Here is a 15,114-nt window from a genome sequence, read left to right as displayed (position 1 = left end):
CCCTCATACCATGTTTCTGCATGTGCACCATGATTGACCGGGAAGAAAGAGAATCTATCTGCATTATTAAGATCTGTATTTTTCTCTGGTAAAGATCTAGGGTGGACAAATTCTGGCAATTTATCCTACTAAAGTCTGAGAGCTGGATCTCCTGTGAAGAGTCCATAAAAAAGTAGCATGTACTACAGAACAGTAGGGCTCCTAGAGGTGGTTTATACCATCTGTAGGAAGAATGTTGTTTACATAGGGTAAACACAAACTTTCTTTTTCCTTCTATGATTTAAGTATTAGAGAAATAAACACCAGTGGTGGTAGCAGGATACCTAAGAATATACTTAAAATAATTTGATTGCCTAATGAAATCAACAAACTTTGAAAAGAATAATTAGGCAAACGTGAAGTGGATAATTACAAAATTCCAATTATGCAATGTGGTGATACAACATAAAGGCACAGCTTCACCGTAAAAACTATGTCAAAAGAATGGAGAAACAGCATTCCAACTAAAGAAGACATTATAGAGCAAAGATCAAATTTCCTTTCATTTGAAATCATTTGGAGATATAGGTAGTCATCACTACCTATTGGAGTTATTTTTCCGAATAATGTAAGAAAAGATGAGCAAATATGCTGTCATGATATTCAATTAATATGCACATGTGAGTGCCCCAGAACAGAAACTAACCACAAGGTTGGAAAATTACGGTAAAGAAACAGAGAAATGGATCTCTTCCAGACTAAGGGTTTTCAACTCATTCTTCAGTACTTCATTTATTACTACTATAGAAAATTTGAGAAGTATACCAAAAATCAGAATAAATTATTTACACCTACCTATGGAATACAATATTTTAATACAATATTTAACATTAATGCCTTGTATTAATATTTTAATACAAGGATTACTATAAATGGAAAGAAGGCTTTAAAATTTAAATGTGCTTGTTCACATTTCAATGTGACAGTCATTCAGGAGGGGAAACGCTCTGTTGACAGTGACGCAGAACACTTTGATAAGACTGTGCTCAGAGGGGAGGCAAAAGGCAACATAATGGGAGCAAACGCATTAAGGTTCTTTACCCCCTGTCTCTGTGGTGCTCTTCTTGTTTAGAATTTTCAGGATATCTTTGGTAATCTTCTTCAGCTGATGCCTTGCTTCATCACGCTCTTTGCCGACTCCATAGAGAAGGATTGTGCGCTGGTTACATTCATGACTTGAAGATTCATCCTGAAAAACAGAAAATGCATTCTGAAACTCTTGACTGCAGGGGTGGGGTTGCATTTCATATCCCTGAAATGCACTGACCACAGCACCTCCATACTGGCTTGCGGTGGTGGCATCCCACCCTCCCTTCAATTCACCTCAACCTCCACTGGCAACACCCTTGTTTTTCCAGTTTGGAACTTGCTAACATTATAAAAAAAAAAAAAAACGTGTCAACTGACCTGAAGTCTTAATAGAAGCACTTGATGTGGGCGTACCCTACAGAGTAAGTTCTGGCTATTGAAAAACTTTTCATTGTTTAAAATTGAACATAGTTATTAATTTCACATCATGTAACATATTGTTTAGTCATATTTTTCCCTTAAGGAAAATGTTATATCTTCATAAGCTTGGTTTTATATATAGCAATAGTAAATATTTACATTAAGGGAAAAAAATCTTGCTAGGATCCTCAAACACCTTTATAAAAAATATTCCTGGACAGGGTGCAGTGGCTCATGTCTGTAATCCCAGTGCTTTTTGGGAGGCCAAGGTGGGAGGATCTCTTGACAGGAGTTCAAGACCAGCCTGGAAAAGAGCAAGACTTCATCTCTGCAAAACTATATATATTCCATTTATTTCCAACATGGCTATGTGAGATACACTTATATTTATTTCCAAATGACAAAACAATAAAGCATGTAGGGGTCATTAGGTGTGAGGCAAACAGCTGAAAATGCAAACATGTTCTGACATCACCACTCTTCCCTTCTGGACCACCTCTCCACCACCACCCCACAGACACAATGAATACAAGCACTATTTTTTTCCCACGTGGGAAAGAAATTTAGTCACAGCATAACGAAAGCATATGCACATCACTGAACACATTCCTCAGCCAAAGTTTCAGAGTCCAGGATGTGCCCTCTCTTGTGCCTGGCTCTGAATCTTTCTATAGCAATTTCTCTCTTGGATTTTATAATCTTCCATTTTCTTAGAAAATGCGCAAATCTAACCTTTGGTAAACCTCTTTTTCTTACTCTTTGTATATTTTTGCCCATGGCAAGCACTTCCCAACAGCATCCATCTTATCCTAAGGAGCTTATATGAGAAAAGAACTCCTCACAGAGAAAACAAACTGCACTGTGTTCCTAATTAGTAGTGGCAGCAACAAAGAACAAAAACCTTAGACCAGAAGTCCAGTGTTTGATCTGGAGAACTTCACGTGTGTACTCCGCACAAAGTAGCATATTGCTTTTGCAGCGTTAAATTAAGAACCTGTTTTTCTCTCTCCAATTCTGTTACGTGGCTCTCAGTCTTTGTGTCGGCCTGCCTTTCTCAGGGACACACTTGCCACTGCTTCCCATCTGGTTCCTTTTGTATTATACATTACCAGAAATAGACATTTATATAGCCTGCCAATCTATCTTTCTATTCCCCACCCCCAAATGATTCTTAATGTTTCAGGTGTTCAAATTTGTCTCCAAAAAAAAAGAACATAGGAGCAAGTTTCTCTTAGAAGCTGGGTACCTCTCCCAAATTTAATATCCTGGGTACCTCTCTCAAATTTTCAAAAGATATCCCTAATCATAGGATACAACTGACATAAGCAGTGATCCCTAGAGCTGGCTGCGCATCTGAATGAGCTGAGCTGCTTGCTAATTTCCCACTTTCGTTGTTGCTACAGAGAATTACTGATATATTTCTGGGTGGGGTGGGGTCTGGTGGGTTGTGTACATATAAACCCTAGAAAGGAAACAGGACGGCACTAAGAAAATTATGAAAAATGAAGGCAGTGACAGTCACATGCTTCAGCAATTGTTTTCAGTTAAGGCATATATCAAATGGTCCTAATGTAAATGTCCATGTGAAGGGTGATGACTTTAGCACAGTTATTCAATAACTGTTTATAGAACATCTATTTAAGGCAAGATAAAATGCTAGGAGCCCTGAAAAAATACAAAGATAAATGATTCCTTCTTCAAGGAGCAGAGATTCAATGTCATCAAAGTAGTATTTACAGACCTAGGCGTCCAAAGATGGGTGGTGAAGGAAAGCATCCTGGAAAGAGCCACATGCTCCCACAATCGTACAGGATCACTATGGCCCCAAATTTACCAATAATAGCCCAAGCTTGGGGTAAGAGAGCTGTGACTGCATGCTGGTTGTGCCATTTGCTGAGTTCATGATCTATAATAATGAACCTTTCTAAACCTCCGATTCTTCCTCTGAAAAATGGGGTAACATCCCTTCCTTGTAAGGTTTTTGTCAGAAAACCTGAGATAAAGCATGTAAAATGCTTTGAAGCATACTGGATAGTGTTCACTACCGTTAATTCACATACTAGACTTCCACTCCTCCCCTGCACATCCCCCACACCCACACCAAACTGCATTACTCAACATTTCACCAAGACTCTAGGGCACTTCCTCCCTTTGCTTTTGTTCATCCTTACACTCTCATAGCTGCAATTTCACTTGCTGAAATGCTACGTACAAATACAGTGTCAGTTCCCTCACTCTGTCACTCCAGTTTATTGAAAACCTCCCCACAGAAGGAGTAAGGAGGGGAAGTAGACTTCAGAGCATTTATTACAGTATAATTCACTTATTTCCTAGGTATTTGTTTAATGTCTGTCTCCCTTATTAGTGTGTAAATTTTGTGGAAGACTCCACGTCTGTTTTGTTCATTTTTATAATCTCCTTAACAGGCAATGAGTTAGCATTTAATATTTGTTGAATACAGAATAAGCGGACTAATGAACAAATATATAGCCAAAGGAACAGTGCAGAGATGATGATAAGAACAAAAATTAGTTTTGTAGGAAACTTTACCTGATGATTAAGTGTTGAGAAAAATGAAGAGGAGATGTGAGAGACAAAGCTAGAGTAAAAAAGTTTGTAGGGTGAACTAAGTTTTAGTGGTGGGAATGAAGACTAAGAAGCAAAATGAAGAGGTATCTAAGAAGTTAGGAAACGATCAGGCTTTTGAACCCAAGGAGTAAATGTGCATCTCATTGGACTTCAAGATGTACCCACTAGTTAAAATCTATTTATAATGTATAATAATAAATAGTATTGCTTATATTACCAAATAATTATTATTAAATAATCTATATATAATGTATAAAAATACATTAATACATTATAACATCAGGGAACTTCTGAATTTACATGTAAGTGCAAGGAATTTGAAGGGTAGGTAGAAATGTGTAAATGTCCAGTAACTGGTTTGATATGGGCCCTAACACAGAGGTGACAGCTCAGGAATAAGGGCAATATGTCAAGTCCTGGGAGGGATGCAAAACCTTCACATTATGTTTAGCTAAGAAGGGCTGAGAGAGCTGAGATGGTGAGGGGAGAAATAAGCCAGCAAATGGTGCACATGCACACTCTTTAATAAGATAATATAACTCGGGGTCACACAAGTCAGGGGAGGGGATACATAAGAAAGAGCACCACTGACGATGTCCAATGGGGTTAAGAAGTCACAATGAATGTGACCTCTTACTTGTTTACTGAAAAACTATGTGTGAACCTCAAAAGAGAAGTTTCTCTAAAGTGGCAGGGCACAAAGCTAGGAAACAAGGGGTTGAAGTGAGAGGTGGTGACGAAATGGTGAAGGTAGGGAAGTGACCCACATTTACCAGGAGTTGGGCATGAAGAACAGCAGCTTGAGAGGAAAGAGAGCGTTATGAAGATCATCAACAAACTCTTGTTTCAGACCTATCTTTCAAATAAACAAATTTCCATAGTAGAAATCGAGATTGGGGAACAGATAACTGATGATAAAGGATATAAGAGACAATGGCCTCTTAGCTGAATTAATATGGAAAGAAAGGAACATCTTTCTACCTGACCATCAGAAAAAAGGAAAATTAGTGAAAATAAAAAGACATTTTGAGGTGAATATGACACTTAAGAAGCTCAAATCGTTCCTTGGCCTTGATATGCTCAGGGAGTTGGGTCAAGGAACAAAGTCATGAGTTGAGAACGCGGGGATAAAATTGAAAAGCTAAAGCAGCAGGCAGTGAACTGGAAAACAATCACTGCTCAGTCTCCATATGGGGTGCAAAGACAGTATCCCTTTCTTAGCATTAATATTTTCAGGGAACTCATGATAGGTGTTACTATAGTAGTCTTCAAATAGGACAGGCAGAGGCATTTTAGAAGCTACTATTTTTCAAGAGCCTACAAGATTTGTTTACATCAGTTTTTTATACAAGTAGAAAATGCAGGCTGGCACGGTGGCTCACACCTGTAATCCTAGCACTTTGGGAAGCCCAGGCAGGAGGATCACCTGAGGTCAGGAGTTCAAGACCAGCCTGGTCAACATGGTAAAACTCCATCTCTACTAAAAATACAAAAACTAGCCAGGCGTAGTGGCAGGTGCCTGTAATTTTAGCTACTCGGGAAGCTGAGGCAGGAAAATAGCTTGAACCCGGGAGGCAGAGGTTGCAATGAGCCAAGATCGTGCCATTGCACTCCAGCCTGGATGACAAGAGCAAAACTCCATCTCAAAAAAAAAGAAAAAAGAAAGAAAACGTAGAAGCCTTCAAATAGCAATTTATAACAAATGAGAATAAAGTCAACCTAAGAAAATATACCAAATATTTTCAAAAGTATCAATGATTTCTGCTTTCAACTTGGTGTTTAAACACCCTCAAGTTGCACAGTTGTAAATAATATTAATAATCTGAGATAAGCACCCAAAACTTACTCACTTGTTTATTCCCTCAAGGATACAGTTGTTGGACAAGGAAAAGCATCAACTGGAGAGTCTATTACAGGAGATGTCAGGCTACCACTTTTACCCTAGTCCACCTGCTGCTATTGAATTGAATGTGTCATCTCCCCTATAAACTAAGTTCTAAAAACCTCATCTTTTAGATCAATTACTTTCTTTCTCCAGATATTATCTTACACTCACAGAGACTTAATAGATAAAGAAACTAGAAGCATGCATGCCCAAAACCCTGGCAGGCTTGTTGTACTACATTAATTAAAACATGTCTCTTGAGTCAAATGTCCTTAGAAAGAAGAAATGGAGTTAATGGAATTGAGGTCTGCTCTAATTCATCTTTATTTCTTTAAAATAACTGATTAGAAATTTTGCCAAAATGTGTGTGTGTTGACAAAGATGTGATAATGATGGTAAGATGATCAGAGCTGTGTATTCTCCTTTCACCTTATTCACATTTTCTGAGATTTCAACAATGATTCAATTATCATAGAATTTTAAAATTACTAATGTCCTTAAAGAAAAATGAAAAAGATCTCACTCAGAATAAGCTTTCTTTCTTCCAAACACTAATAAAAAACAGATGAAGTAGATGCAATTCCTTCTGATAAAACAAAATATGGCACTTCATACTTCCCAGTACTCCCTAATTTTGTACGCTGTACTTCAAATGCAAATCCAGTATATATCCGGAAGTCAACTGCACACAGCAACCTATCACATCTCTAAGAAAAGCAGTAAAAACCAGTCTTCAGAAACAATAAATGCATTTAGTTAAAATTTTTAGCTTATTAAATAACTCTTAAAAGATGCCTTAAAACACTATTTCTTTCAGCTGAATCTTTCAATATACCATACTATTTTGTTTGGAGTAAAACAAGTTCATATAAATGTTTCATCAGGAATAAGCCTCGAGCCTGGGAGGAAGAATGGATGTGCACATGGATGAGGAAACTGTTACAGGAATGAAGATATTAAAAGGTTTTTTTTTTTTCTTTTATCATTAGTAACTATACACAAAGTGGAGTATATTTTCTGTAAATCAAGAAAATAGGAGGCTGATTTAACTAGATTTGTATATGAAATCTTTGTTCTACACAGGTTATAGTCCACAGTATGACTGATATTTATATATACTGGTCCTCTAATTACAAGCAAAACACTTAAGACTGGGATGTCAGATAACTAGGTCACAAGACAGCATTCTTTTTTGCAAAATATTTCAATGCCCAAGACTCGTTATTTTTGGAACCTGTTGATATCTAACCTAAATTTCTGTATTCCAATGAATAAAGCCAAGCTAGCAGACATGACTATGCACTGCTTTAAAACACACGCCCTCAAACAAAATATTCATCAATGTCAAAATGACCACATTTAGAACCAGAGACCACTAGAACTAAAACAGCCTAAGAGCTAATCAAATGTCATAATTATATTTCTATCCTCCTGCCCAGTTCCAAAAGACTACAGGTTTCAGAGTAATCCCATTTGAAGCAAACATTTTCAGACAAGCAACTACCTTTAGTAGACTTGGTAAAATAAAAACCAATTAAGCTACTTAAAAGTAAAAACTCTGTTCATTTTTCTAACTCATCTCAATCATACAAAATAACCAAATCAACCAAAATTAGCTCTGTTCCCAACACTAACACAAATAACTACAAACTGTATGTGCTGATGTTATTTACTAACGAGATTAAAGTATATATAACTTGCTCTGCTTCTATTCATATGAATATGTACTTCTGTTACTGAGTTACTTTTCACTTAAAGATTTGTGTCACTTTCAGCATTAAGTGGTCTAACTGGCAGCCTTCAGAGGTGGTTCGTAAATAGGTATGTGGTTGTGAGTTAGAAATCAGAGGAAAGATAAAGTTAATTTAGATCAAGAACTGAAGCCCTTCTTTTAGCCCTCAAATTCCTACTGTTAGCCCTTCTAGAAGTTTAGAAATATAAGTTCTCAATAAGGTAGTATAAATAACCTAAATTAGTTTTCCTTTAATGCGGCAGATTGATTTGTTAAAAATAATCATCATTTTCTTGTATAAGCCTTGTTTCATCTGACGGTCTTAGAAAAAGCATCAAAAACATCTTTCAGCATTTACAATTTGTTGTAAAGGCAAGTATGGTGCTTATTTTACTGAAAGACGTACAGCCATCCCATACATGAGATTCACCTCTCACTCCTGGGCCTCTTAGTGGGAGAGGAGTTGAGGAGAGGGCATGATAGGGAAGATTCTCAGGTACAGAAATTCACAAATACAGATTCTAGGACTAACTAGACAGCACAGGTCAGAATGGGGTCTCCATCTAACTTCACCGCTCTGCTCCTCAGTTCCCTTCATCCAGAGAATGAGGATGATAAGTGGACTTCAGAGAGTAGTTGAGATAATAAAGTGAGTTAATTCATGACAGTATAAGGAATTAAATATTGGCAACTATTATTTGAAGTACATACGGCATAAAAGCTCTTTTTAAAATTGTGGGTCTCTGACAAATAAGGAAGGTGGAGATTTGTTTACCACAGAAGTCATATTTAAAAATAACAATAAAACTCTTTCCGAGAGTTTAGTATCAAACTAATCCCTTTAAGACGACGAACATTTGGGGATTATTACATGCCTGAAATGACTGATATTAATAGCTTCAAGTTCTAAATGGCAACAAAATTCTTATATCCATTTAAATCAGTGGTCCTCACATTTGAGTGTACTGAGCATCAATGGAAGGCTCACTAAAATATAGATGCAGGGTGGGGCACCCCAGAGTTTCTGATTCACTCAGCTAGGTTGGTGCCCACAAATGTGCATTTCTAGCAAGTTCCCAAGTGATGCAGAGCTGCTCCTCTGCATTTTGAAAACCAATGAAGATATTTAACATGTAAAGATATAGACAAACACTCAAAATGCAGAAGAAATAACCAAAACATGTGTTCACAGCAAAGGCACCAACACAAATGATTTCCACTAACAGAAGGACATTGCAGTTTGAGATACCAGGGGTGCGTATTTCCACAAAGCAATATTTACATAAAGTTAAAGCAGCAAAACACTTTGCCCTTCAATCTCACCCCTAACATATTTTTTGCCCTTTTGGTTTCAAAGTTAAATAACTATAAATAATTGTGATACAAGGATGCCTTAATTTAATGTTATATTTTCCCAAAAACTCAAAGTTAGGTAAAGAAACAAACAAAAAAAACTGTTTATATTTAAATTATATTCAAGAAAAGCACAAAGGACACTGTAAATAATAAGCCTGGCAATGGATACAATCACTTTTCTAATATAATTTTGGAATCTGCTAATTTATAATAGAAGGAAGCTGTTTCACCTACAAAGGAGTTAATCAAACACAGGTTTAAAATAATGACATTATTAACCAAGGAAAAAACAAAGGGCCAGAGACTTAACATCTCTAACCAGCACGCATTTTGAGTTAACGTAATTACTTGTTAGAAGAAAATACATCACCCAGTGTTGTACACAATATATTTCAGATAAATTAACCACCCAAGAAAGCAAGCTTAAAATCTTCTCCAGGAAGCAGACTGCGAAGGTTTGATCTCAACTTGGATTTATCGTTTGCAGAGAAAATAACCATAACTCGAAGTTATAAACCATCAACTCTATAGCAGGTTTCAGCAAAAAGCCACAAGATTTTAAATTGCTTTTTAAAAGATGACTTCTCAGCCATCCTCATCCCACATTTCCTGGGAAATAAAAGCAGAAGTCCTAAAAGAGGAGAGAGAGAAATTCAGTGTCTGCATAGCTTTGAGTCCAGTGTCTGAAGACAATCTCTGATTGTAAAGCCCTCTCTTCCTCTCCTTCTATTTCTCTATAGAACACTCAAGACTTTACTGATGAAAACTCAGGAAATTCTCTATCACAAAGAGGTTTGGCAACTAAACTAAGACATTAAAAGGAAAATACCAGATGCCACTCTGCACGTTGCAATAACTACTATTTACTGGATACATTCAAATCCTCCAGAATCAACGGTTATCAGGTAATGTTATTTCTACAAATACTTGACAAATATATGTATTTACACTCTGATATGTGTGTACATTTTTGTCCAAGTTTCTCTTAAAATTGTAAACCTTAATAACTATCAATGCAAGCATGTATTTGGAATAAAAATAAAAATTAAAATAGAAGTCTAACTAATGTCAGAGACAACTATTAATTAACCTCTTCATTAAGAAAAATTATATAAAGCATAGAAACAAAATATAAATGGTCTTAGTTACCTTGCCTCAAGTATAAAATGAGATTTAAATACAGATAAAGGGAGCTGAAATTCTCAATGTCAAGAATACTTGTTAAATAACTTACAGATTTAGCAAAATGTATATTCACAAAGTCAAATTTCCAAAAGTGTCAGGGATGAACTAAGACCATACAGCAGTAGCAGGGAAGGTTAAAATCATTGATCTTGTATTACAAAATATTAGGTTTTGTTTAGTATTATTTTAAAGTGCTAAATAGGTGAGGAGATGTTGAAAATTGAAGCCATACTGTGACAACATGATTCTTAATCATTTTCTTTCCATAGTTAAGGATAGAAAGGAATTCCACGGACATTTTGGGAAATTTAAGTGCTACATTCATTTATCTAAATATATCTTACATGAAAGTTATTTTTTTAAATTTGTTATTTGTACTTTGAATATATCTCTGATTAAGAATATTTTATGTAGAATCAATTTCATTTATCTCTGGTGAAATAAAAAGATTACAAACATCATTTCAAATTTCTAAGATGTAGATGCCATATAGCATATTCGAATCACTTGTTAGTTTTCTTTACAGCTGTCTATTGTGGTAATAACCTATATCTTATTTTAGCTACCATTACACACTCCACAAATCTGGAAAGTATGCCCTGTTTTGAGGAATGCCAACTCATGACCATATATACACAGGCCATTTGTCTCTCATTTTTTTTTTTACTGTTTTAAAATGTACACTGAATGATATTCAAGAAAATGTATGCAGCAACTTCAAAACACTGAGCAAAGTTGGAAATAAGATCTACACGGGTTAAAATATTTGAAGCAGAATAATGAATCTCTGTGAGGCCAATTTTTGAATGAGTGACTGGGCAATAGAGAGGCAGGAATATCTTCCAAATATAAAGAAAAAAGGTTCAGCTTTTTTTTTTTTTTTTTTACTGATTCAGTATTTTATTTAATAAGTTTCCCAAGAGTAGTTTATACCAATTTCTTCCCCCTTTTTTATTACTTTAGGATTCTAATGGGCAATTATCCATCATTTCTCTCTCAAATGTTTTGACGGTACTACAGGAAAAGAAGCTCAGAAATAAGGATGGTGGGGGAAAAAAGACTGTGAATAGAAACCAAAAAGCTAAAAGGCATGGAGGGGAAGCTAGAGAAGAGTAAAGCACAGCCCCATTATTTCTCTTCTAGCTTTTGCATATAAATATGAGTGAGCTCTGAGTCAAAATGTGCTTTAAGAGGGAAATATTCAACAAATAAAAAAATACTAAGCATCTATAACTTCACATATTATACTTCACATCATTTCTCTTCAGCAGAGATGCAGTATTTGCTGCAATGAAATATTTTGGGATTCAGTTTTCTGTGTTCCTACTAACTACTACAATGAAGATGAGAAACCTCAACTTTCAGAGAAGGCTGTGTCCAAAAAAGTTACACACAGAAGTAACAGCAACAGTAACTACCTCAGGCTGAAAATAACCATCCTCTCTCTTGTTCTCTAGGTAACCAACAAGAAATGCAAGCCATCGACAACCTCACGTCTGCGCCTGGGAACACCAGTCTGTGCACCAGAGACTACAAAATCACCCAGGTCCTCTTCCCACTGCTCTACACTGTCCTGTTTTTTGTTGGACTCATCACAAATAGCCTGGCGATGAGGATTTTCTTTCAAATTCGGAGTAAATCAAACTTTATTATTTTTCTTAAGAACACAGTCATTTCCGATCTTCTCATGATTCTGACTTTTCCATTCAAAATTCTTAGTGATGCCAAACTGGGAACAGGACCACTGAGAACTTTTGTGTGTCAAGTTACCTCCGTCATATTTTATTTCACAATGTATATCAGTATTTCATTCCTGGGACTGATAACTATCGATCGCTACCAGAAGACCACCAGGCCATTTAAAACATCCAACCCCAAAAATCTCTTGGGGGCTAAGATTCTCTCTGTTCTCATCTGGGCATTCATGTTCTTACTCTCTTTGCCTAACATGATTCTGACCAACAGGCGGCCAAGAGACAAGAATGTGAAGAAATGCTCTTTCCTTAAATCAGAGTTCGGCCTAGTCTGGCATGAAATAGTAAATTACATCTGTCAAGTCATTTTCTGGATTAATTTCTTAATTGTCATTGTATGTTACACACTCATTACAAAAGAACTGTACCGGTCATATGTAAGAACAAGGGGTGTAGGTAAAGTCCCCAGGAAAAAGGTGAACGTCAAAGTTTTCATTATCATTGCTGTATTCTTTATTTGTTTTGTTCCTTTCCATTTTGCCCGAATTCCTTATACCCTGAGCCAAACCCGGGATGTCTTTGACTGCGCCGCTGAAAATACTCTGTTCTATGTGAAAGAGAGTACTCTGTGGTTAACTTCCTTAAATGCATGCCTGGATCCGTTCATCTATTTTTTCCTTTGCAAGTCCTTCAGAAATTCCTTGATAAGTATGCTGAAGTGCCCCAATTCTGCAACATCTCAGTCCCAGGACAATAGGAAAAAAGAACAGGATGGTGGTGACCCAAATGAAGAGACTCCAATGTAAACATATTAACTGAAGAAATATGTCAATCTCTTTGCGTTCAGAACTCATTAAAGCAAAGCGCTACGTAAAAATATTAACTGACGAAGAAGCAACTGAGTTAATAACAATGACTCTTAAAACAAGTAATAGAAGATTTACAAAAGCAATTTTCATTTACCTTTCCAGTATGAAAAGCTATGTTAAAATATAGAAAACTAATCTAACCTGTAGCTGTATAGTATCAAAACAAATGACATCCAATTGGCATGCTGCATGCAAAACTACACAGAATTCACATTTTGCAGAGTTTTGCCAAAATGAGTAATCATATAATATCTACCGTAATGTTTAAAATACATTATTGCTCACGATTTTATTTCTTCATAATCAATTAAGGAAGAATTATCAATAGGATACAATCTTCTTACAAAAAATGACACTTAAAATGTATATATATCCTAGCCCCTAACCAAATCCTGACCTATTGGGATACTTATAAAAATTTGAGTAAGTGGGATACACAAAGAATAATAACTATTAACTTTTAATTATGAGCAAAAACCTATGGGTTAAATTTAAACTAATTGAAACTGTATTTGATTGGACTTAATTTTTTTGTTTATTAAGAAGACACTTGAAGAAGACCTTTACAATAAAGAGAAGAAATATCAAAGTCATTAAAATAAGGAGAGTTACTTTTATGATATTCTAACACTAAACAATATAGAAATATTTCCTTAATTCTAGAGAAACTAGTTTTACTAATTTTTTACAACCTCAATAATACCATCATTGACACTTACCTTTATTAACTAGCTTCTAGAAAATACCTGCTAATTAGGTTAATGAACATTTTATGTTAGTGAAAAAAATTAATTAAATATGATTACAAAGTTGCACAGCATAACTACTGAAAGTGATTGATCCATTTGTAATTATTTGTTTGTACTGGTGTGTATAAAATACAAAATTTACATTAAACTCTAAATCACCCTTTGGTGTAAATTCTTTGTTGAAAGATATTAGATACCATGACACACCTTACCATATACAACTACATCGAATCCAGTTAAGAAAGAACTAATGCCAACACTTTTATTACATGTTATTGTGCAAAGTCTCTTCTAAAGATGACATCTCATTTCAGTAAGTTCAAATGTAAATGATAAAACAGGTCAGACTTATGACATGCAGTCTAATTCTACACAAGACATATTCGCTATTTTAACATAAACAAAACATATAACACATGTGGAAGTTTACATCACTTATCTCAATTTTGTATGATCCTCAGAGGTGACTGTCAAAGGAGGAACAGATATCAACACCTAAATATAATGCCAGAAGAAATAAAAGGGTGTATTGTTGTATAAAGTTCACTGAACTTTAATAATAATCACTTTTATCAAAACCCTCCACAACCTCTGCTGAGTTCTATTTCAGTACGAAGCTGAACTCATTTAACTACTAAGTGGTATTTATTTCCAACCAGCCACATTTCCTTCTCTGGCACCACTAAAAGTGAGCACTTAGTGTCAATGGAGATATAGGGACAGTTCATATAGTATATAACCTATATACTGCTGGGATAAACAGCACTAACAATTTCTGCTATGTAGACTAATACAGTTCACTCTAAAATCATATGCATAAATTTATATGTTCTATAGGAATACCAGGATATTTGAGGTAGAAGATAATCTAGAGATCAACTAATCTAACCTTCTTCTTTTGCATATAACAGAAATGAAAGGCAGACTTATCCCTCCACCCATCCAAGTCAGGGGTAGAGGCATGGATTGAAATCGACTACTTCACAGTGTCATGGAGGTCAGATGTTGGGAGACTGCAGAGTGGACACAAACTACCCCAAAAATCTTTGTCACTGAGATGACAATTTCCACAAGAAAGGAAATAAACAAATGCTAATAGTAATATGGCATTTTAGTAAAAATAACTGAAAGTATTTGGAATTACTTATGTTTCATGGGTATGTATATATGCCATAGAAATTTTACATAAAACTCTAAAATCACACTTTGCTGGGATTTCTTTATTCAGATAACTTAGACATCATATACGCCTACATCAAACTAAACCCATTAAAAACAGTGTGAGAGTATTTATGGATTGCTCATTATACATAAAACACACCACTATCTCTAGTTTTTGGCATATTAATATATACATTAACCCCACATTTCACAGTTTTTTGTGTTTTTTTTTGGAGATGGAGTCTCGCTCTGTCGCCCAGGCTGGAGTGCAGTGGCACGATCTCGGCTCACTGCAAGCTCCGCCTCCTGGGTTCACACCATTCTCCTGCCTCAGCCTCCCAAGTAGCTGGGACTACAGGCACATGCCGCCATGCCTGGCTAATTTTTTTTTTTTTGTATTTTTAAT

General features: G+C 35.7%; 2 protein-coding genes across 5 annotated transcripts in view; one reads left to right on the top strand and one right to left on the bottom strand.

Annotated features, from left to right (window-relative positions):
• The window catches only part of P2RY12 (purinergic receptor P2Y12), a 46,036-nt gene extending 32,331 nt beyond the window's left edge, over positions 1-13,705 (top strand). Inside the window, exons 2-4 of one of the 2 annotated variants that reach the window (XM_050779788.1) lie at positions 6,847-6,925; positions 9,791-9,955; positions 11,693-13,705. In XM_050779788.1, coding sequence (XP_050635745.1) covers positions 11,707-12,735 — 1,029 coding nt within the window. In that variant the 5' untranslated portion in view covers positions 6,847-6,925; positions 9,791-9,955; positions 11,693-11,706 and the 3' untranslated portion in view covers positions 12,736-13,705. The remainder of the gene's footprint in view (positions 1-6,846; positions 6,926-9,790; positions 9,956-11,692) is intronic. The other variant, XM_050779787.1, reaches the window with a different exon arrangement.
• MED12L (mediator complex subunit 12L) overlaps positions 1-15,114 on the bottom strand; it is a 340,860-nt gene that overhangs the window by 84,442 nt on the left and 241,304 nt on the right. For all 3 annotated transcript variants that reach the window (XM_050779766.1, XM_050779767.1, XM_050779768.1), the window contains one exon: positions 1,081-1,228. In XM_050779766.1, coding sequence (XP_050635723.1) covers positions 1,081-1,228 — 148 coding nt within the window. The remainder of the gene's footprint in view (positions 1-1,080; positions 1,229-15,114) is intronic.

Source organism: Macaca thibetana, chromosome 2 (assembly GCF_024542745.1).
Source record: "Macaca thibetana thibetana isolate TM-01 chromosome 2, ASM2454274v1, whole genome shotgun sequence".
Classification (NCBI taxonomy): domain Eukaryota; kingdom Metazoa; phylum Chordata; class Mammalia; order Primates; family Cercopithecidae; genus Macaca; species Macaca thibetana.
Note: the sequence above shows the minus strand (reverse complement) of the source record. Positions and strands in the feature narration are given on the sequence as shown.